The sequence below is a fragment of the Dermochelys coriacea genome, chromosome 7, assembly GCF_009764565.3.
Source record: "Dermochelys coriacea isolate rDerCor1 chromosome 7, rDerCor1.pri.v4, whole genome shotgun sequence".
NCBI classification, from domain to species: domain Eukaryota; kingdom Metazoa; phylum Chordata; order Testudines; family Dermochelyidae; genus Dermochelys; species Dermochelys coriacea.
Genome location: NC_050074.1, coordinates 118960722 through 118981910, shown reverse-complemented (window position 1 = coordinate 118981910; position 21189 = coordinate 118960722). Strand labels below are relative to the sequence as shown.

The following is a 21189-nucleotide window of genomic DNA, read 5'->3' as shown; positions in this document are numbered from 1 at the left end:
AACTCTGCCACTCTCGGACATCTCTTCTGGGATGGCACACTAATAATCCAAGATTAACATGGCTAAACCAGAGCTCCTTAGTTTTCCACCCAAATTTTCCCCTTTTCTTTGTTTCTGCTAACAGCAGTATCTTCCCTGTTCCCCAGGCTCAAAACTACAGAAGTCAGTTTTGACTGTAACCTCTTGTTCTATCCTCATATCCAGTTTTTTTCCTCTGAACATTTACAAGATCAAGGCTTTCTTCTCCATCTAAGAACTAAAACTCTTGTCACCTTCCATTTCGATTCATGCAACAGCTTTTTGCTCTGGTCTTTCCTGTCCCTACATTGCCCCTCTACAGTCCATTCCATATGTGGCTTCTAAACCACTATGGATTCTCCACTGCCTCCCCCTTCTCCATCACAACAGATTTAAACTTTTTACCCTCACTTTCAAGGTCTCACATATTGTAATATGCCCCCACATACTCTTCCCTGATCACACTGTCCCCATTGCTCCCACGGTTTCACCAGTAACGCCAGCTTCAATACCCCATTCACCCATGTCCCCCATAAGCATGATTGCACTTTCTTTCACGGTGCTGCCCTACATGCAGAACTCTTTCCCAATTCTGGTTTGCCAAGCCACTAGCTTCTCCTCATTGGAAACCCTCAGTAGCAGGGACTTACCTTGTCTTGGTTTGGGCCAATGTGCTGTCAAAGCTTTGCCTCAGAGTGCAGCCTCAGTTTCTCCCTTCAGAGGATCAACCACCAGCTTCCAGTGCTTTTCAGTTACAAACGTCACTCCTTCCAGAGTTAATCAAAGTTCAGTGAAAGACATAAATATCAATTTCCTCCCTTCCCTCAGATTCTTGCCCGGCACAGCTCTTCCTCCTCAGGTCTGTGCTGTTCCCAAGCAGTTTTAAGCTTTTCTGTTGCTCCAACTTCCAGCCCTCCTATCAGTCCCTTCATCCCCTTGTTGACAGTAAGAGGCTATACCCCCTCATGGGGGAACCCACACCCACTCTCTACTATGGACCTCCAGCCCTGCCACAGTTGGGTTGTCTGCTCTGTTACTCAAACTTTCCTTCCCAAGATCTCTCCCTGTGCACCCAGCATAGGCCCCTTCCTGGCTGCTCTCCCACATTTTAACAGTGCATTGTGAAGGGGAGCCCTTACCGGCAGTGCTGCCAAGTGGTCAGGCCTGGGTATGGCAGGTTGCCTTCCTCATAGGCACTCTCTTTTCTCACTATAGATCGGCTGTGTGGGGGTCTGTCCTGTTAGCGAGTCATTCTTAGTCTCATGCTGCTCTTGCCATGCTCTACATTCATTCCCTTCACCCGGGGAGGCAGTTAAACCTGGCATAGATGAGGCTAAGCCCCAACCCCCTTAAGGTTATGTCTACACAACAAGTGGCAGTCCACGGCAGTCAGGCTCTGAGCCTGGGTCGACAGACTCGGGCTTGCACCACCACACCACACACAGCTATGTAGATATTGCAGCTCAGGCTGCTCTGAAGCCTAGGAAGCGGGTGGGCTTCAGAGCCCAAGCTCCATCCCAAGCTGAAATGTCTACATAGCTATCTTTAGTATGGCAGAGTGAGGCGCACAAGCCAGAGAATGTCCACCCTGGCTCAGAGGGCCACGGGCTCTATATACTTCTGTGATTCCTACAACAAGGGAATAAGTAGTGTTCTCCATCTCATCTCTTTATTGTCCTTATTTTCAATTTAAAAAACACATTAACTAAACCACTAAGGTGTTTACATGGCTAAACTGAGTAACCATAGGATCATAGTACTATAAGCCTCACCCATCCACTCCTTACTGCCTGTAGCAGATTCCTGAGTATGCCAAAAGGGAGTCCCTGTGTCACCATCTAGTCTGACCTCCTTCTCATGGTCCTTTCCAGCTCTACATTTCTATGAGAACACTGGCTATAGAATTTCTCCCAGGAGTTCCTGCAGTGGACGGAATTACCACCACTCGTTACCTCCTGTCTAAACATAGTCTGTCAACTGTTTGAGACAGGGATTGTGTGGGGAGCTGGGCAGGAAATGTTTGACGGAACTTTTTTGTTGAAAAATGCAGAAGTTGCCAAAACTGAATCTTTCCACAGGAAGGGGTCACTTCTGATGAATTCCTCAGCTTGAAAACTTTGGAAAAAAGTTTCAAAGTTGTCAAAACTTTGAATTTTGATATTTTGTAAGCAGAAAAATGATGACTTTCTGGTTCAAAACAATTTTTCATTTAGGAGGTAAAGCTCATTTTAGTATACTTTTTTAAATTTTAAAAATGGTCAGGCTAGTAAAACTATTTCCCCCACACCCCACTGTTCCTCAGACGTTCTTGTCAACTGCTGGAAATGGCCCACCTTGATTATCACTACAAATGGTTTTCTTCCCCCTCCCTCCCTCCCCCCCGCTCTCCTGCTGGTAATAGCTCATCTTAAGTGATCACGTTCCTTACAGTATGTATGGTAACACCCATTGTTTCATGTTCTCTGTGTATCTAAATCTCCCCACTCGATTTTCCACTGAATGCATCCGATGAAGTGAGCTGTAGCTCATGAAGGCTTATGCTCAAATAAATTTGTTAGTCTCTAAGGTGCCACAAGTACTCCTTTTCTTTTTGCTAGAAACAAAGTGTTTCTGTTGACCTGAATCCATTTTTTCCATGTTCTGTTTGAAAAATTTTCAAAAATTTCAATTTTTGTTCCAATTTGGAATGGGAACATTTTCCAAAAATCTCAATTTTTTTCATGGGATGGAAAGACTGTGCTCTAAGTGACAGGTTTCAGAGTAGCAGCCGTGTTAGTCTGTATTCGCAAAAAGAAAAGGAGTACTTGTGGCACCTTAGAGACTAACAAATTTATTAGAGCATAAGCTTTCGTGAGCTACAGCTCACTTCACGAAAGCTTATGCTCTAATAAATTTGTTAGTCTCTAAGGTGCCACAAGTACTCCTTTTCTTTTTGCTCTAAGTGAGTGTTTCTTTGACTTCTGAGAAATGCCTGGTATACTTTTCAGTGCTTCAAAATACTAAAGATGAGTACTTTGGAGGGGTGAATAAGATTGTTAAGGTTGTTTGGGGATTTAGCAGTTATAATGGGATTAATCCATTTATTATGTATGGAAAATACTGCACATCAGTAACAACTTACAATACTTATTCTTAAGGAAAAGATTTACATTCAACTTTCCAGAATATGCAATCTGCTCAGTAGTTCAGGGTTAGAACTAGTGAATAATACCTCCCTTTTCAAAGTTAGCCTTGCAATCTAGCATTCCTCTGTGCTCTCTCTAGCTATTAAATGGCTGAATTTCAACAATTCTAACCTTCCATGTAGCGCTTGACTAAAGCTCAGATAGTTTTAGAAAATAAATAAATAAAAATGAAGTTGTTTTTCAGCTCATTATCAGAATTGCTAGGGAACCAGTGAAGAAGTGCATCTTTGTAAAGCAGCCCCTTAAAAATTTCCTAAAGGAATTTGGGATTTTCAAATAAACCTGTTTGCACACTTGTTAGAGCTGGTCAGAAGCTCTAACAAGTGCTTTTTTTGGTTCCCTGGAAAAGTACAGCAACATTTTGAAAACAAAAAGCGGAAAAGTCAGTTTCTCACAAAACAAATATTCTGAAAAATTTTGATTTTGAACTATTGAAATGTTTAATTTCATTTTGTTTTGACATTTGAACCTAGCAATATAATTAAATGATGCTAAATATAATCAATCAATATTCATCAATATTTTCATGTAATATAAAAGTCAAAACAAAATCAGTTGAAATAATAGAGTCAAAATAAAACATGTTGACATTATCAAAACAAAATGAGGACAACAAAATGATTTTTCAACTTTTCTCCTTCAAATACAAACACAGTCCAGCAAAACCTTTCAATTCCAGTTAACCTGCATTTTCCAATGGAAAAAACTCTTCCAACAAAATTTTTTCAACCAGCTAAAATGACTATGTTTGAATATTCAAACATGCTTCCTAGGAGAGGTTTGGCTTTAATGACAGTGCGTTTTCTTTGTCTGTACATGAGAGGCAAATATCTGAAAACATATTTGTCAATCTCATTGTGTCCTTATGTGAGGGATTAATTTTTCCATTAATGCCGTTTCCTACACCTTATTGCACCATGTTTTTTCTATGAAGAAATGTTTTCATCTTCCAGCAGTAAGCAAATAAAATCCAAATCAGCTAACTATATGTGGATCATATTTTTGATCAGCTGAGTCACTTATAGGTAAGTCTAACAAAATTACGAATGGGTCATTGTCTAATTCACATCTCATTAGCAAGTTTTACTAATGTCAGCGAGAGGGAGCTCAGCCCTCTCACCTGTCATAGTATCCTAGAAATATAGGGCTGGAGGAGACCTCAGGAGGTCATCTAGTCCATCCCCCAGTGCTGAGGTTGGACCAAGAGACCATCCTTGGCATGTTTGTCTAACCTGTTCTTAAAACCATCCAATGACGGGGATTCCACAGCCTCCCTTAGAAGCCTATTCCAGGTTTATGCTTGGGCCCCTTGAAACTATATGCTGACCCTTGCTCTCTTGGCTTTTCAGCTCAGCTCCCACGGTCTTCAACTCCCCGTCACATCCCTCGTAGGCTTGGTGGCCGCAGGACTCCAGTGCGTCCAGCCTTTCTCTAGCTCTTGGAGAGTAAGAGAAGGGAACTCCACTTAGAGTGGGAGGATCTCCCCAAGAGTCTCACCCTAATCCTCAGATGATCTCAGGTTCTGCTCCTTGAGCAGCTTCCAGCCATTTGCAACCCACTCTGCATAGTCCTCAGCCTCTCTGGCAGCCACCCCCTTCTGTATCTTATCCCATCTCCTGTTGGTCAACCAATTAGCTGCTGCTGGGGAGGTTAGCTACTCTGACGCTTAACCCCTTCATTGCCAGAGTTGAAGGGGATTTATACACCCTCCTCACAAACAAAGAGGTCTATATATTTTAACATGACCACCAAAGATGGAGATTTTGTCTTCTTTCCAAATTCCCTCCAACACAGCTCACCATCTGCTTAATCATTTCTTTAGCCTTCCTGGAGTCAAGTACCATTTACACAAGAGCTTAAAATAAATGTCCTTTGTAATATTTCATATTGAGCTGGCAAGTCCTTTAGGCCATGTTGTTTGCTGCTCGTTTATGGAGATTTCTCAGTGTATGTCCCTTGCCAATTTTCTCATAAAGGGGCATTTCTTATTGAGATCTACCATTGTCAGACTCATCTATTTCAGAAATTATTGCTTTTACTCCTGATCTTTCAATAGCTAAGAGTCAAAAGGAAATAAAGAGATGGATTTACAGTGTAACTCCATTGCCTTCAGAAGAATTACTCCTGTTTACACCAGTAAAAGGAGTGGAGAATCAGGCCCAAGATTAATGCTAAACTTCTTTATTTTGAGATTTTACTAAGCATAATGAAAATATGGAAATAATTGTACACTAAGGAAGTGCAATACATTTCTCTCTCTGATTAGTGCACTGGTTAATTTTAAACCATAGAGAGAGAGAGAGAGAGAGTTAGGTCTGATTGATCAGAACTGTTCAAAGTTATTTTCCTCTTAAAACTCATCACTGAGATACCATGGTGATGGGCATGGTGTCAAAACCTTAACAATAGTGACAAAAAGTTCACTGCTGCTACATCAGGCATGGGTCTTGGCAGCATTTTAAAAACACCTTAGGAGAGGCCAAGCACATCCATGTACTGGGCTATCACATTTCCTAGAAGTCCTGACTATAGCTGGCATTGCTGAAAAGGTCAAAGAGCCCTGAGGAAAATGTCTCTTGTTAACTCTCTGTTTCAAATGATGGGTGAAATTTACCTGTGCATCATATAGACCCCGCAGCAAATCTTCGTGATGGATGGACACAGTGGACCTCCCATGTCAGGGGCCCTCTGCAATCCCTGAATGACAGGAAGGGGGCTGAGAGAGACCAATAAACAGAGGAGATCTGAGCACATGACGGGGCCGGTGAGGGGAAGCAGTCACATATCATTCATTCTCCCCAGGGAAGAGATTTTCAAAAGCACCTTGAATTGAGTAGCCCAAGTCCCATTGTTTTGTACCCCCTAAACCTCCACACAGAGGGTGCAGAATGCTTTGTGCATGGGGGAGGAATCCCACACTGCAGAAAGGACCTGCAATGATTTGCTGTTTACTGATCGGAAGAGTCCATCTGGCTGTCCTGTGCATTTACTGCCACTCACAGGAAAAATAAGATGATAAACCAAACTAACAATTTCTTGCAAGGGACAGCATTGAAGTCCCTTGGAGCCTACCTGATATTATAGGTCCTGCATGAAATGAGATGTTGAGAAGCTTGGCTTGGCTTAATCATGAATACAGATAATGCTAACTTTGTGACAAGTGCTTTGGGAACCACCCAGCTTAATGGCCTCCTGGTAATGGAACTGTCCTCTATGCTCTCATTTAGCAGCAGTGGGTGAAGAAGATACTCTGAAACCATCACTAGGCAGAGAAGTTTGAATGCAACAAAGAACACGTGCCAATATCTTTGAGAAAATAGCAGCAAAGTGAAAAGGACACAGGATTTCCCCTCCTCACTGCTTCATAGTAAATTCCTTGAAAGTTCCAACCTGAAATATATTTCTTAGCAGATTTTTTCCTCCTTTGCTCACATACTAGTTTGTTATTGTAGGGCTGCTCGTGAATGTTGGAGTTCCCCCAAGACTACTTCCTCTGGGCTCCCCAAGAACTCAGTTTCACTCTAGTCTCATCCCTCAGGTTCCTTTGTATATTTGATATATAGCAAAGCTATGCTGAGTTGATTAGTTGATCAAACATAAAGGTTAGGTATAAGGTGTACCAGCCATCCAAAGTTTCACAGCAAACCTCTCCTTTTATATACTTCACATTGCATCACGTTTTGGGATTGGCTTGGTTACTTTGCAGGAACCAATCCCTGTAGAGCACGCACTGTCCATGCATGACTTACTTACTCTTTAGCTCGTCTTACATTCCAGGCTTATCTTTATTCACTGTTATCTTCTCCATTGTAAATGGCTCTTGGGTGTTCCCCCTTATCTTAGCTAGCACAGACATTGTGTTCCCAGCCTGCTCATCCATTTGCCTCCCTAATCCTATCTCCCAAGAAATGAGACCTCACCCACGTCCAATTACTCATGTGAAGCCTGGCCTACAATGAGCACACACTGGTTTGCTCCTCCACGCTGGGCTTGTTATTGCAAGATTGCTCATGAATACCAATGGCTTGTCAGCAGTGGGGGGTTTGTTGTATTAGGGTTGTTCATGGGTAGTAGGCAGCACATGCCTTATTGTTGTAGAGATGTTCGTGGCCACTGAGCAACACACTCTGGTTTGCCATTGCAGGGTTTCTCATGGGGGCTTGTGAATATTTCTGTGCTACTGAAGGGTTGTTCAGAAGAACATTACTGATGTGTGTGGAGCAGGGACCTGAACCCCAGTCGTCTGTATCCCAGCAGAGTGCTCTGATCACCAGACTTATTCAGATCTCTCATTTTGCATGAAAAATTTCAAGAGGTCTCAGTTTTGTCCTGATGCGGAATGGGAAGTTTTAGTTAATCTTAGAAATGTTCGCAGGATGAGCAGTGCTTAGTCCTTACTACAGAGTTGGTTGTGAGCAGTGGGCACTGCAGAGTTACATATGCCTCCCTTTATATGAGCAATCAAAGCAAGATCTCTTGCCTCTTTCTGATGTTTGTTAAAATAGACATTGAATAATCCATTTGATTTTTCAAAAAAAGCAGGTAATCCCTGTGATCATGGATAACCTTCTCTTTCTCACTCAATAAAATGATTTCTAAAGTCAACATTGTGTCATCTCTGGCTGAGTGAAAGCAAGCTAGTGTATCAATGGCTATTAGCCAAGATGGTGTCCCTAGCCTCTGTTTGCCAGAAGCTGGGAATGGGTGACGGGATGGATTACTTGATTATTGCCTCTGGGGCACTTGGCATTGGCCACTGTCAGAAGACAGGATACAGGGCTAGATGGACCTTTGGTCCAACCCACTATGGCCGTTCTTATGTTCATCTGCCTTTTCTAGTAGGTCAGATTCTCAGCCGGTATAAATCAGAGTAACACCACTGATTTTGATGAAGCCAGACTGATTTACACCAGCTAAGCGTCGGCACATACTGTAATTGTCAACATTTTGTTCAATTTGCTGTTTTGATTGGGTTTTCTTTCTATTAAACAAAACCAGGCAAACACACACAAAATGGAGGTGGGTAGATTTGGAAAGCAGGATTCAAAAAGGGATTGGCAGATTATATGGATAACAAGAATATCCAGAGTTATCATCATTTGTATCCCTTCCAAAAATTCTGTTGTTAAACCTCATGTTTTAGGGAGCTAACATCTATTAGAGATCATCATGAGACCTCTGTCTGATTGTCCCACATCTGCCAGCTGTAGGGTTCTTACACATTCCTCAGAAGCATCTGGTTTTTGCAGCATCACCAACCTCATGCCATCAACAAAAAAAATCACAATTCAGGCTTAAAAAAACCGGAGTCGTGCCCCTCAAAAATAATGAAATTGGCTTAAAACCATGATTTTTAAAAAATAATAAATGTGGGGTTCATTTTATTTGTCTTCTGGTTTAAGAGTCTAAGGGTGTGCTCAGATCATGTTTTCAAACTCTTTTTTTCTCTCTCTTTTTCTTAAAAGGAAAGCTGAGATTTTCAGTCAGGCACCTGACTCCTGGAGGTGGGGTTTTGAAAGACAAAACATTAAATATCACAAGACTGGTGATAAAATCGTGCGAGTTTGCAACACTGGGCTTGCTCATTATAATGCTAGGCCATATCTGTTCCAGCTTCAGATTTCCAGTCTACCATCCTGCCTCCGAAATTTGGCAGTATTTGGATCAGAGGTTTTGGTTCAGACCTATCTCCACTCACAATTGTTATTTATTTGTTTTACTATAGCACCGAGGAGCCCTCTTCCTGGACCAGAACCCCATTGTGCTAGGTGCTGTACAAACACAAAATAAAAAAGACCCTTCTTTCCCAATCTCTGTACAGCCAACTCGATCTTAGACTTGAACAACACTTTTCACCCACATGAGTCCCAAGCAACTCACAGATTGTACAGACTGTATATACAAGAATCACTTCACCAGCCAGAGAAAGACAACCCCCTCCGGGATGAAACATGGCAGCTCATTAACAGCACACAGCAATGCTAAGGAATGGTTTAGGACAGAAAATGAAAAGCAACTTGGCTCAAATTCACACCTGATGTATTTCCACTGACATCAGGGATAAATTTGGCCCTCACTTTTTGGTGCAATGCAAACAATGAATAATCTAACTGAAAATGACAAGCGGAGTTTCAGGTAAGCAGAATGGAACCACTATATTCAAATTTGGACTGACATTCACTGTTCTTGCAAAAATTGCCATGGGAATTTTCCTATTCACAATTGGCTAGAGTTTCATTCTACTACATCTCATCTGAAAGGCAGCAACTCCGGTAGCACAATGCCATTGCTCAGAACTAATTCAGAGTGAAGAGTGCCATCTGCTGAATAACCAGCACCGCACAGCAACTGGAGCTCCCCCTATCTAATTACTAACATGGCTCAGCCTGCTCAGCTCATGCGAGCTACAGGATCACAATCGAAGGTACATTGTTGGATTGTTTTTCAGTCTGATAATTACTAAGCTAGTTGCGTATGGAGACATTTTCTCACCCATTAGTAGAAACATGTGCCTTCTACAGCCCAGAGGTGTAGTGGGAACATGACAACTTTTACACCTACACTTACAGGTATATAGCATTATTTATTTATTTAATGAATCAAGCCCTAACTTGCTGTTTTAGCTGTTACTGCTTGTCACATTGTGGTGATGATCTCAGCTTTAAGATGACAATTCAGATTGTGTAACTCATTGTTTCTATTGCAGTCTGTCCATCTCCTAGTGGTATCCAGGTAACAGTGTCAACATTTCGTTTTGTTAGTCTCTACGGTGCCACAAGTACTCCTTTTCTTTTTGCGAATATAGACTAACACGGCTGCTACTCTGAAACATTTCGTGGCTGTGGGTGGCACGGGGAGAGGGGATCAGAAGAGCAGTGAACAGAAACAGAGTATTTTGTATCAAGGGCACAGAGAAGGAAAAAGTAATATTCCACCAGGGAGGAAGAAATAGAGAACTGCCAAGTCCATCAGATGAAATTGCTGTCTTTATCGTGAAGAAAATGACTAAGGCATTTCAATGCTCTCTCAATGAAACTCTGAAGAAAGAAAGGAAAAAGATAAGCGCTCGCTGGAGATTCTAAAGATCTTTTTGAATGATAAATAGCACAAGTCTCCCCAGGTTTTTCAATGGGTCTAAATTCAATGTTTGTCACTATTTAAAATGACACCGTCAATCTAAACAGGTAATTAAACATGTAGCCAGGGATATTTGGAGCCGGGTAGATGTTTTCCGGGGGAAAAAATAAAACCAACCCAAAATGAAAAATCTGGGTTGAGGAGTTGAAATTCTTAGATTTTGGGACCAAAAAAAAAAAAAAAAAAAGCCTAAAACTTCAGTTATTATAAACCAAAAATAATCATAAAACAAAAAGAAAAGGAGTACTTGTGGCACCTTAGAGACTAACAAATTTATTAGAGCATAAGCTTTCGTGAGCTACAGCTCACTTCATCGGATGCATTCCGATGAAGTGAGCTGTAGCTCACGAAAGCTTATGCTCTAATAAATTTGTTAGTCTCTAAGGTGCCACAAGTACTCCTTTTCTTTTTGCGAATACAGACTAACACGGCTGCTACTCTGAAACCAATCATAAAACAAACATTTTTCCTTAAGTTTTGGATTTTTCCATCAAAATCTGGAAAAAATTAAATTTGCTAAACTGTTAATTGTTAAAAAAAAAAGGCTATTTTTCATTCAAAAAACAAAACAAAGCCAACTCTCTCTACCTGCAACAAGGACCCAGAGCTACATCCTAGCATCTCTTTGGCCACTCTTTTAGCTTGCAGGCTGAAATAGCGGCTGCTGCCCTCAGTGTCTCCTCTGCAGGGCTTTTAGGCCATTGAGTCAGAGTTAAGCACAGGTTTCAGAGTAGCAGCCGTGTTAGTCTGTATTCTCAAAAAGAAAAGGAGTACTTGTGGCACCTTAGAGACTAACAAATTTATTAGAGCATAAGCTTTCGTGAGCTACAGCTCACTTCATCGAATGCATCCGATGAAGTGAGCTGTAGCTCACGAAAGCTTATGCTCTAATAAATTTGTTAGTCTCTAAGGTGCCACAAGTACTCCTTTTCTTTTTGAGAGTTAAGCACAGATCCTACGTTCCCTACCCTAGCCCCGCCCGGCCCCGCTCCCCCTTCAGTGTCTTCTGAGCCAGTGTAGAGATCTCCTTTGCCATATATGGGAGCGAGACAAGGACTAGACCATCACCACCTCTTTACCACTGTGCTCACCCTCTACTGGCTCATTATATTCAACGTGTGTCTCTCCAGGATAGATAAAAACACCCCAGCACACCATGTTCTCAAATGCTAAATCAACTCTAAGGGGCGCACCTGGCACAACTCTGATTTTTTCCAAAAATGATTTATTTAAAATTTTATCTTTTTTCCTATAAGTCCAGTTAAATCTTCACAGTCAGCAAATCAAATGTCCAGGTCAAATCCCTATGCAAACATCGCATGATCTTGACAATAATTATAATTTCTAGCATTAAATACCTATGTTTAAATGAGATCTAGGTAAATTCTTCTTTTAAAAAAAATGTCCCATAAATCTTCACTTGAGCATAAAATAGCATTAGTTTTACCTGTGTTCATGCCTCTTTTGTGTTTGTTTTCTGAGAATATTCTGGCAAAGGAATTTACTGGCAAGATTGTTGGTGGAGACAAGGACCCTTAATCCGGTGTTAGAGAATTACACTGATCCAATCAGGGAACTGAAATCTGATCTACTCACCCAATTAAAATACTGCTTTGATGACAAAAATCTACAGAGCAAGAATTATTCATGGTGATTAGCTAGGGCCTTTCAAAGCCCACTGAAATCATTGGGAAGCTTTTCATTGATTTCAGATGGGTTTTGGATCAGGAACTTGGTGATTAATTATGAACAAAAACATCTGAGAAAACCACGGGATGATCATGGACAATTTGTCAACAGAAAAAGAGGCTAAATTTGTTGAATAAATTATTTCCTTTGAATTATTCACTCAGCTCTAGTTTAAATGCACTTAAGGAAATACAATTTGAAAAAATCCAAGGAGATTCCTTCTCGCTCATCCTTGAAACTTACGATTTTCTGAAATGCTTACTGCCATCATACCAAAGCATCTCAAAATTACAGATAACACTGATTGCATTGAAGGTTATAAGTTATCACTGTCCAAAATGACATTGAACTTAATGCAGATATGACGTAGTCATAAAAATTCAATCAGGATTGTATCCTGTAAGGTGCTAAGAGCCTCGTGAATGTTGCTGAATGCCCTGCACCTCATATTGCTGCGTAGGACCCATAGCTCGCTGGAAGATGTCTGCATCCAAAAGAAGAATTGTGAATTATTTCTTCCATCCTGCTCCCCCCCACACACACACACACCCTTCTTTCTTGCTCTTGATTAGGCTGATCTGTGCATAGCATGAAGATACTTGCAAATGTGTGCTTAGGTTATCAGGGACAACAAAAAGTGATCAGTCAGACACTAGTTGATAAGCAGTGAACTGCCTATTTCTGGCGGCAATTGGCAAATCTCCTTGATGAATGAGCTTCCACTATACTCTTTAAACACCAGGAGTATATTTTGGGTAGTAGAGATGCTGTGGTATTTATGCCACCCAAGACAGTCCAATAGTTTCTACTGTACCCAGCTGCTTCAGCATTCGAGAATGTAATGCTACGGAAAACACCTTGCTTTGTCATGTGTTCTCTAATGTCTCCTAATCTTGTGTGAAGTTCTGCAGCTCTGCTGGGAGGAAGGAAACCTCCTCCGAATTAGCAGCAAGACACACAGCCCTGTAGCCTGAAGCAGCTTTCAGTCCCACCCAGACATTCTGTTCCCACAGGGAGAGAGGCATAAGCCTTTGTATAACGTACATATTCATCAGCCAGAGTCAGAGCGAAGTAATAGTTGTAGGAAGAATGTAGAGGGCAGGGAGAAGCAGTCAGTTTGGGATTGTTTTGCATACCTAGGGCCTTTCCTGAGCTTGGCTCTCTGGGGGACTCCCCTCCTCTATCTAGCTCTCTTTCCCTCTACAGAACCACTCCCATCTCCCTTATATTCCAGGCAGAGATAATAAGCACACTTGCCACAAAATCAGCAGAACTTCAGCAAGGTTCTAACGCCTTTCTGACAGGGGGAATCAACAGAGAAGCCCTGGTTCCTTATTATAGAGGATGATTTACCTCAAAGGGTTGATGGGAGGTTTAATTGATTCTAAAGTGCTTGGAGTTCCTCAGAGGAAAGGAAGTATAGTACCAACAAACAACAATTGTTGTGTTACAGACCCTGAGCATTATGTATTAAATGATCCTATTCCAACTATGGTCTGATTTTAGAAGAGACACTGCAAAATATGCAGATTGGATGAAAGTAATTTTACAAAAAGAAAAGGAGGACTTGTGGCACCTTAGAGACTAACAAATGTATTTGAGCATAAGCTTTTGTGAGCTATGGCTCACTTCATCGGATGCATGGGCCATGGGGGTCTCCCCCCGTCCTCAGACGCCACCTCCCTCGGCTGTGTTCTCGGCTTGGTGCCCAGCCACAGGCTCAGAGGGGCAGATTCATAGATTCATAGATTCATAGATACTAAGGTCAGAAGGGACCATTCTGATCATCTAGTCCGACCTCCTGCACAGCGCAGGCCACAGAATCTCACCCACCCACTCCTATGAAAAACCTCACCCATGTCTGAGCTATTGAAGTCCTTAAATCATGGTTCAAATACTTCAAGGAGCAGAGAAGCCTCCCTCAAGTCAACCATGCCCCATACTACAGAGGAAGGCGAAAAACCTTTCGAAATGCTTCTTCAGCTCGGCTCTTCCCTCAGGACTCAGCCCACCTGGATATTTCCCTTTGGCGCCTATCCATATGTCGTGCTTAGCTCACGAAACTTATGCTCAAATAAATTTGTTAGTCTCTAAGGGTGCCACAAGTACTCCTTTTCTTTTTGCGAATACAGACTAACACAGCTGCTACTCTGAAATCAGTAATTTTACAGTTTCAGGATTTATATGTATAATTAAAGATCCCAAATAATTAAAGTCTAACATGCAAAGCTCCCACTGGGAATTGGAATCAAGGCCCATTTTCATTTAACAACATAGAAATGTAGATCCCTATTGCATGGATACCCAGCCTGACCATCATGACTTCCAGTGGGTCATGAACAAGTCTAGCCTCAAGAATGGCAGTTTGGGTGGCAAAACTTTTTCTTTGGGAGTGTAGAACAAAGTATGAGAAACTGGAAGCCACTAGCCATGTCTATCTAATCTGGATGGGAGCTCCTCAGTTTGTCAAGGTCTCCCACAGACTTCCTCCGAGACTAGATATTCTCCAAGCCAATCCTATCTTCTTTGCTTCATTACTTTCTGTCATCACATGGCCACTCTTGAAAAATATTCTGTGTGTGTATTATAGTTGCTGTGTATTAAAAACTTTTGCTTTATCCCACAAGGAAATATAGCTATAGATGGATCACAGTAAAGACAGAAAATTTTTTATAGCTATTTGATTTGTTTGGAAAGATGAAAATCTCATGCATTTATTGGAGAAATAATTTCCTAATTCAAAGTTTGAGTGGAGATGTTGATGTTTTCTCCCACTGAGATCTTGATATATAGGATATTATTTAGATCTATAGTGCAAATAAAGGATTTTATGAAGTATAAAGAGTAGCAGGTGTGAGCCAAAAGAACAGAAAATGAAACAGGGATTTATATACATCTATTTTGTGTGTGGCATTAATGTTGTTGAGCTAAATCCTCTCTGTTTTCATTCAATCTTTATAGAGACATTTCCATAGAGAAGTTTGCCTGAGTAAATAATAATTTCAGGATCTGGCTCATTATTATTTTTGTCTGTTAATGAACATTACATTGCAGTGTATTTTAATGCTGACATCCGGCTTACATAAATTCACCTCTAGTTTCAGCTCTATTTCCTGTACCCCAATAACCATACAAAAGACAACATGACCTGAATCAGTTAGGTAGGCACTTCCAGAGACAGAGATATCCATATAAACCTGGACATAACTGCTGTCTTGATACCATAGCTTGCTGCAGGTTCCATGGCTATCATCAGGTTCCTTGAAACCACCTCAGTGAAATTTCCACTCTGGGAATAATGCCCCAGAGTGAAAGGAGGGTGATGGGTTATCAGCAAGTCATCAGAAGAAATATGGCAGTTGCCAGCCATTCAATGTGCCCAAAGACAGGATGTTTTTTGAGGAATACCCACCGAAATCAGGCACTTCTATGTTGAATCATCTAGTTGTGATGGAATGACAGATGATGATCATAATTGTGACACATTTCATGGACAAATGGGCTACCTGAAGAATCAAATGCTCAGAAAACAAATGAAACGTTGTCAACATTTTCTCTGTTTCTCTTCTGAAAAGAGGCTCATAGGCAATTTACGGTGATTTTACCATATGACTGATGCATTACATTCTTTTATATTCATTTATATTTTTTATTCATTTATCTTTTATATTCATTTGTGTGTAAAATGGAATACATTACATTATAATACCCAGAGTGTTCCAAGTCAAAGGCAAAGCTGCATTCCAGTTCAAGCTATTGGCAATTTGAATCCCAACAATTCAGGTTTCTACTTATTATACTTGAGAATGTATAAAATTGCCTTTAGTATATATTTTTAAATTCCAAGGATAATTAGTGCAGGAGTTCTCTCCCCAGGTCACTTATACAATAAAAATCACACTATTGTTCTGCCTTTCAGTTGTTATTGGAAAGGCCAAGCTGAACATCAGGCAAAGTCTGCTGTGGAGTCTCACAACAAACTCTTGTCTATACACTCGCTCATAAAAAGAGACCTTGCTTTTCCCCTCCTATCTAATTGCTTCACCTGACCACTGAGATGACAATCTTCACAGGCTGCATCCTCCACAGATTCCACCTGCCTCATGGATTTTATCCAGTGGATGGAATTAAAAAGTGGCCCAGAGAGACTGCTTTGTGTTTGATCTAGAGTCCATGTCCAGCTGTCTCAGAATGACTGTTCTCAACGATTGCCTCAAAAAAAATCCACCTCTGTCTTTCCAGCAATCTGAAGAGAAGCAGTACGGCTCGGTAGATGGAGTACTGTGCTGGGACCCACAGTATATAGGTTCTGTTCCCATCTCTGGTGCTGGTTGATTGACTATGAACAAGTCAATTTCTCATCTGTAAAGTGGGGACCAAACTTATCCTCTTTGAGGTCTACCACTAAGTGCGGGGTATTATTATCAACTCTTCACCTGTTCCAGCTGCAAGAAAGTAGTAGCAGACCCTCTCCAGTTCAGGGCAACTTATTACTGCATTACTAGGGACATGTGCTGCATTCCTTCACAGGAGGCTCCTCTAGCATGATATTAAGGCTTTCCTTCCCATGGACCTTCCATTTACCTCCTCAGCTCTTCCTGTGGGCTTTGCTCTCTGGCTGTCTTTCCAGCAAGCAATAGATTCACTAGACTCACTCACAGCAAATCTAGGGCAGAGGCAGATTGGAGGCTTCAGCAACTCTGTGCAATCTTCTGAAGACCAGGTGGTTGGAACCACCCATAACCTAATGCTCCTAAACCCCACAGTAAAACTATCCTCCGGGTTCTCCTCTGCAAGGTGATACCGTATCCAGTGAGAACAATAATCTCCAGGCTATTGTAGCTCCATCTTCAAACTCCAACCATCCTCTACAGATGTGTGACAGCAGCCTGAGAAGAGGCTCAAGGGAGCTGTGGGGACACCAAATCTACACTGACTTGATACACCAAACTGGAAGACACTTGCAAAATTGCAAGACAATTGCAAAATAATACAAGAGGTCACACCCAGTAGCAGGTTCCAAACCAGTGGCAACCCCCACCCCCCTGTGGGGTGGAGGAACAGGACAAAGCCTTCAGCCCCTTACTCTCCACTCCTTCCCGCCCCCTCCCCTGAGCCTGCCATGCCCTTGCTTCTCCCCCTTCCCGCCACCCAGAGCCTCCTGCATGTCATGAAACAGCTGATGGGGAGGTGTGGGGTGGGAGGGGGATGCGCTGATCGGCGGGGCTGCCAGTGGGTGGGAGGCGCTGGGAGTAGGAGCTGATGGGGGCTGCTGACGTATTACTGTGGCTCTTTGGAAATGTACATTGGCAAATTCTGGCCCCGTCTCAGGCTGAAGTTGGCCACCCCTGTACTATAACAACTCTATGGCAACAAGGTTACATTTATTATAGCATCTTTCATCTAAAGGGATCCCAAAGCGCTTTCCCAATGTACCACAGACACACACTACAACCAGCACTGAAGTGCAGCCAAGTCTGGGTGAAGTGTGAAGGCTCTTTAACAGCAGCACTTATGTAACTGTTCAGGACAAAACATGAAGAATTATATTGCATCCCACTAAAACTGCAGTAGGAAAAATAATTACCCAAACTGGAATTTGGCCAGGACAATAGGATTAACAGCCACTTTTCCAAAAAAGCCAAAGGATATTAACTGTCCACACAGAGAGGATCATATTGTACCTTTCATTCAAAAGACTGCACACCGCACAACATAATGCCCAAAAGCACCAGGGTGGGACATTGGCTCTGTGCTGCTCTAGGAAAAAAGGGTGCTACCTACTGAATTAATACCACCAATCAGGTTTGCCCTAATCATTTCCCAACCAATTACAGCTGGGGCCCAGCGTTGCTCTACTTATGTGAGGTCGGAGGTGATCATAGCACTGGATGGCTTGGCATCTTCCTGTAGAGCAAAAGCCAGGTGTCTGCATGACCCCGACAGACAGTTGTTTGGGAAGAATGTCGCTAAGTAGCCAAAGCACTTCCCCACCCCATCCCAAAATATGTCCTTCGGTTATAAAGCCGGAAGGGACACTTGTAGTCATCTAGTCTCACCTCCTGTAAACCAAAGCTATGATACAGTAAATTGATTTGTATTATTTTACACTTCATGTTGGAGTAATGGACCAAAATATTTTTTTAATGTAAAACCAAATATCTAATTCCATGTACCAGGAGCCCAGAATGCTTGATGGCTTTTTTTAAGTCACAAGCGCTTGCTCAACAAATGAATCCCTTTAAAAAAGGTGGCAAACTCAGTTTCAGAAGACTGGAGATCAAACTAGAGGATTAATTTTAGTAGCACCTGTGAGAGATCTAATAGTTAAGGTGGGTGGAAAGGTCCTGAAAACCTGGATGGTGAGAATTTCTGCTTCAATGATTTGATTAAAAAGCTCCTGATAAGACTATAAAATACTGGTCCAGTCAATGAAGGCTGAATCACAGAGAAGTGCTTATGACATCTACATGAATACGAAATGGGCTCATGATGATTTACCTGAATACCAAAAGGAATTAATAATGATCAGGCCATTATTTTAAAAGGACACCAGAAGCTGAAGGGAAGCACACACATATTCATGCAGCATAGCCAGAAATTGTATTCGAGAGCAGCGTAAGAGCTGAAAACAACTCGGAACCTATTAGCCCGAGTCCCTCATCTCCTCGATAAACAAGAAGAGCATGTCCCTGCTATGGCTGCACCTCACCTTAGCTCTCATGAGCATTTTCTTTGCTCCTTTTAAGTGAACAGACACAGAACTTTGAACATTTAATCACCCAGCGGCGTCCAAACTTCCGCCTTAGCAGGACTAGATCTGACACACAAGAAAGCAAACCAAGGACTGTTTCTGACGGGTATGAGATCCCAGCTCCCGTTCCCATTTAGCCAAGGCTCAGAGGGAGCAGAGCTCAAGTTAACTTGATAAAAACAAAAACAAAAATTCCGCACTGTGTGGCATGAAGGCTCCTTTGGTCTTGGAAATGGAGTCACCTACTCTTTGTTGTTGCTATTCCCAGGGAAGAGATCTGGGTTAGCTCAGGAAAGCTTACGCTCTAATAAATGTGTTAGTCTCTAAGGTGCCACGAGTCCTCCTGTTCTTTTTGGGAGACACGGGGACTGTCTCGTTTTACCACCGCAGGGACAAACTAAACAATCACCGCTTTGTTCCTCTGCTGGAACCCTCGCTCTGCTGCGCGCACGCACAACACACACAACACACACACCCCTTCAAGTTTGGGTCCGATTCATTTCCCGCAGCATCTGCCCGCCCCTAGGGAGGGGATGGCACACACGGGACTGCAGACCTGAGCTGTGTAGGGAGAGGGGAGGGAAGGACCGAAGGGGACTCCGACTCTGCAATGTAACTTGCATCTTCGCCCAATCTCCGTTGCTCAGGACAACCGAGTATGCATCGCATGCGAGCTGGGGAGGATTTGGGGCTTTGAGGACCGCCACTGATTGCTCCATGTACAAGGAAGATACTGCCCTCTCCTCTCCGGTCACACCCCTTCTCTCCCGCTGCCCTCTCTCCCAACCTCCCCATGGCCTCGCCCTGCTAAGAGCGACGAGAGTGCAACTCAGGTGGCTGGTGGAGGGGGAGAAAACTTTTCCTCCAGCAGCAAGGCACTAGAAGCGGCGGCCCACGGCCGAGCGGCACCCGATGCGAAGGGCCAGATCCCGGAGAACCGCTAGGGCCACAAGCCCAGCCCTGCTTTCTGCACCTTGCCCGGCACCCGGCGCTGCATCGCCCCCCCCCCCAGCCCCCCCATTGGTCTGGGCAGCCCGCCGCCCACCCCGGTGCTGGGGTTACTCACGCTGCTGTTGTGGCCCGACCAGTGCACCATGGCTTGGTTGTGCGCCGAGTCGCCGGTCAGGGCGAAGGTGGTGCTGGTGAGTTTCAGCTCCTCCAGCCTGAAGCGGGTGGCTTTGCCCGGCGGCTGCTCGGGGGATGCCGCCGCCGCCGCCCGGCGCTGCTGGTCCCGCTCCGCCGGCTCCCCCCTGGCTCCCCTCCGCTCCGCCTGGCTCCTTCTCAGCCTGCTGCCGCGGGGCGCCCGCCCAGCCGGGCTCCGCTCGGCGCCTCGCCGGCCCGGCAGGGCGGGCGCAGTCCCCCGGCGGGGAGCCCGGGCCCGGCCGGGGCCAGCGGGGGATGCGCTGGGGTCGGGCCGGCCGCTCGGTCTCTCCGGGCTGGGAGCAGCGGGGCCGGTCACTTCCCCCCCAGCCGCCGGCCACCCCCTCGCCTCTTCCCCGCCGCCCGGCCGCAAGGGCTGGAGCAAGCATCCCGGCCCAGGCGGCTTGCCCGGGGCCAGGCAGGCGCGGCAGGTTATTGCCGCCTCGCTGGTGCCGAGGAATTGGAAAAGCCAGGTCCCGGCCAGCAGAGCAAGGCGCCAGCCCGCTGGGGACCGGCCCGTAACTTTCCCCATGGCTGCGGGTGCCGGCGAGGGGCCGAGAGAGAGACACACACCAAGGGGGGGGGGGCTGCAGATTTACCCGGAGCAGAGGGGACACGGCGCCAACTCCACGCAAGTTTCAGGCAGGGCTGGATTTGCGGCAGGCGGGGCTGGATTCGCCGTCTTCTTCTCTCTCTCTTTTCTTATCCCCCCCCCCCCCCGGGCTGGCTTTGCTTTGATCCGGCTTTTGGAAGGAAAGCAAAGCCACAGCCACCCGGGGGGAGGAGCTGGATTGAAGTCAGAGCGAGAGAGGCTGTGGGATTTCCTCCTGCTTCTGCTTGTGCAATCAGTCACAAATCGCCCCTCTCGGCTCGCCTTCGCCCCAGCAGCTCCGCCAGGATGCTGAGCCGGTTTGCAGCGGTGGATGATCTGTGATTCTCCAACACAGCACTAGGCACTCGCCTTAACTTTTATAGACCCCCCCCCACCCACCCATATACACGAGCTCTGCCTTTGCTCCCGCCCCCACGCCTGGCTTTCCCTGATCATATGCCGCCTCCCCAGACCTGCGTCTTGCTGAAAGTTCCGATCCCCCCCCCAACTCCTCCGAAAAGGCAATGCAGAGCCACAGACATGGCCCCCAGGGCATGAAGGAACAAACGCTTCCCCCCAGCCGCTTCAGTGGCCTCCTGGTTATTTTTTTTCCTAACAGGGATTGAGCGGCTGGATGGACTCTAATTGGCAGCACCTGCCTCTTCTCTACCGTG

General features: G+C 44.2%; 1 protein-coding gene across 2 annotated transcripts in view; it reads right to left on the bottom strand.

Moving 5' to 3' along the window:
• SORCS1 (sortilin related VPS10 domain containing receptor 1) overlaps window positions 1–20850 on the bottom strand; it is a 444317-nt gene extending 423467 nt beyond the window's left edge. For both annotated transcript variants that reach the window (XM_043518946.1, XM_038411260.2), the window contains exon 1: window positions 19850–20850. In XM_043518946.1, coding sequence (XP_043374881.1) covers window positions 19850–20455 — 606 coding nt within the window. In that variant the 5' untranslated portion in view covers window positions 20456–20850. The remainder of the gene's footprint in view (window positions 1–19849) is intronic.
• Between the last annotated feature and the right edge of the window lie 339 nt (window positions 20851–21189).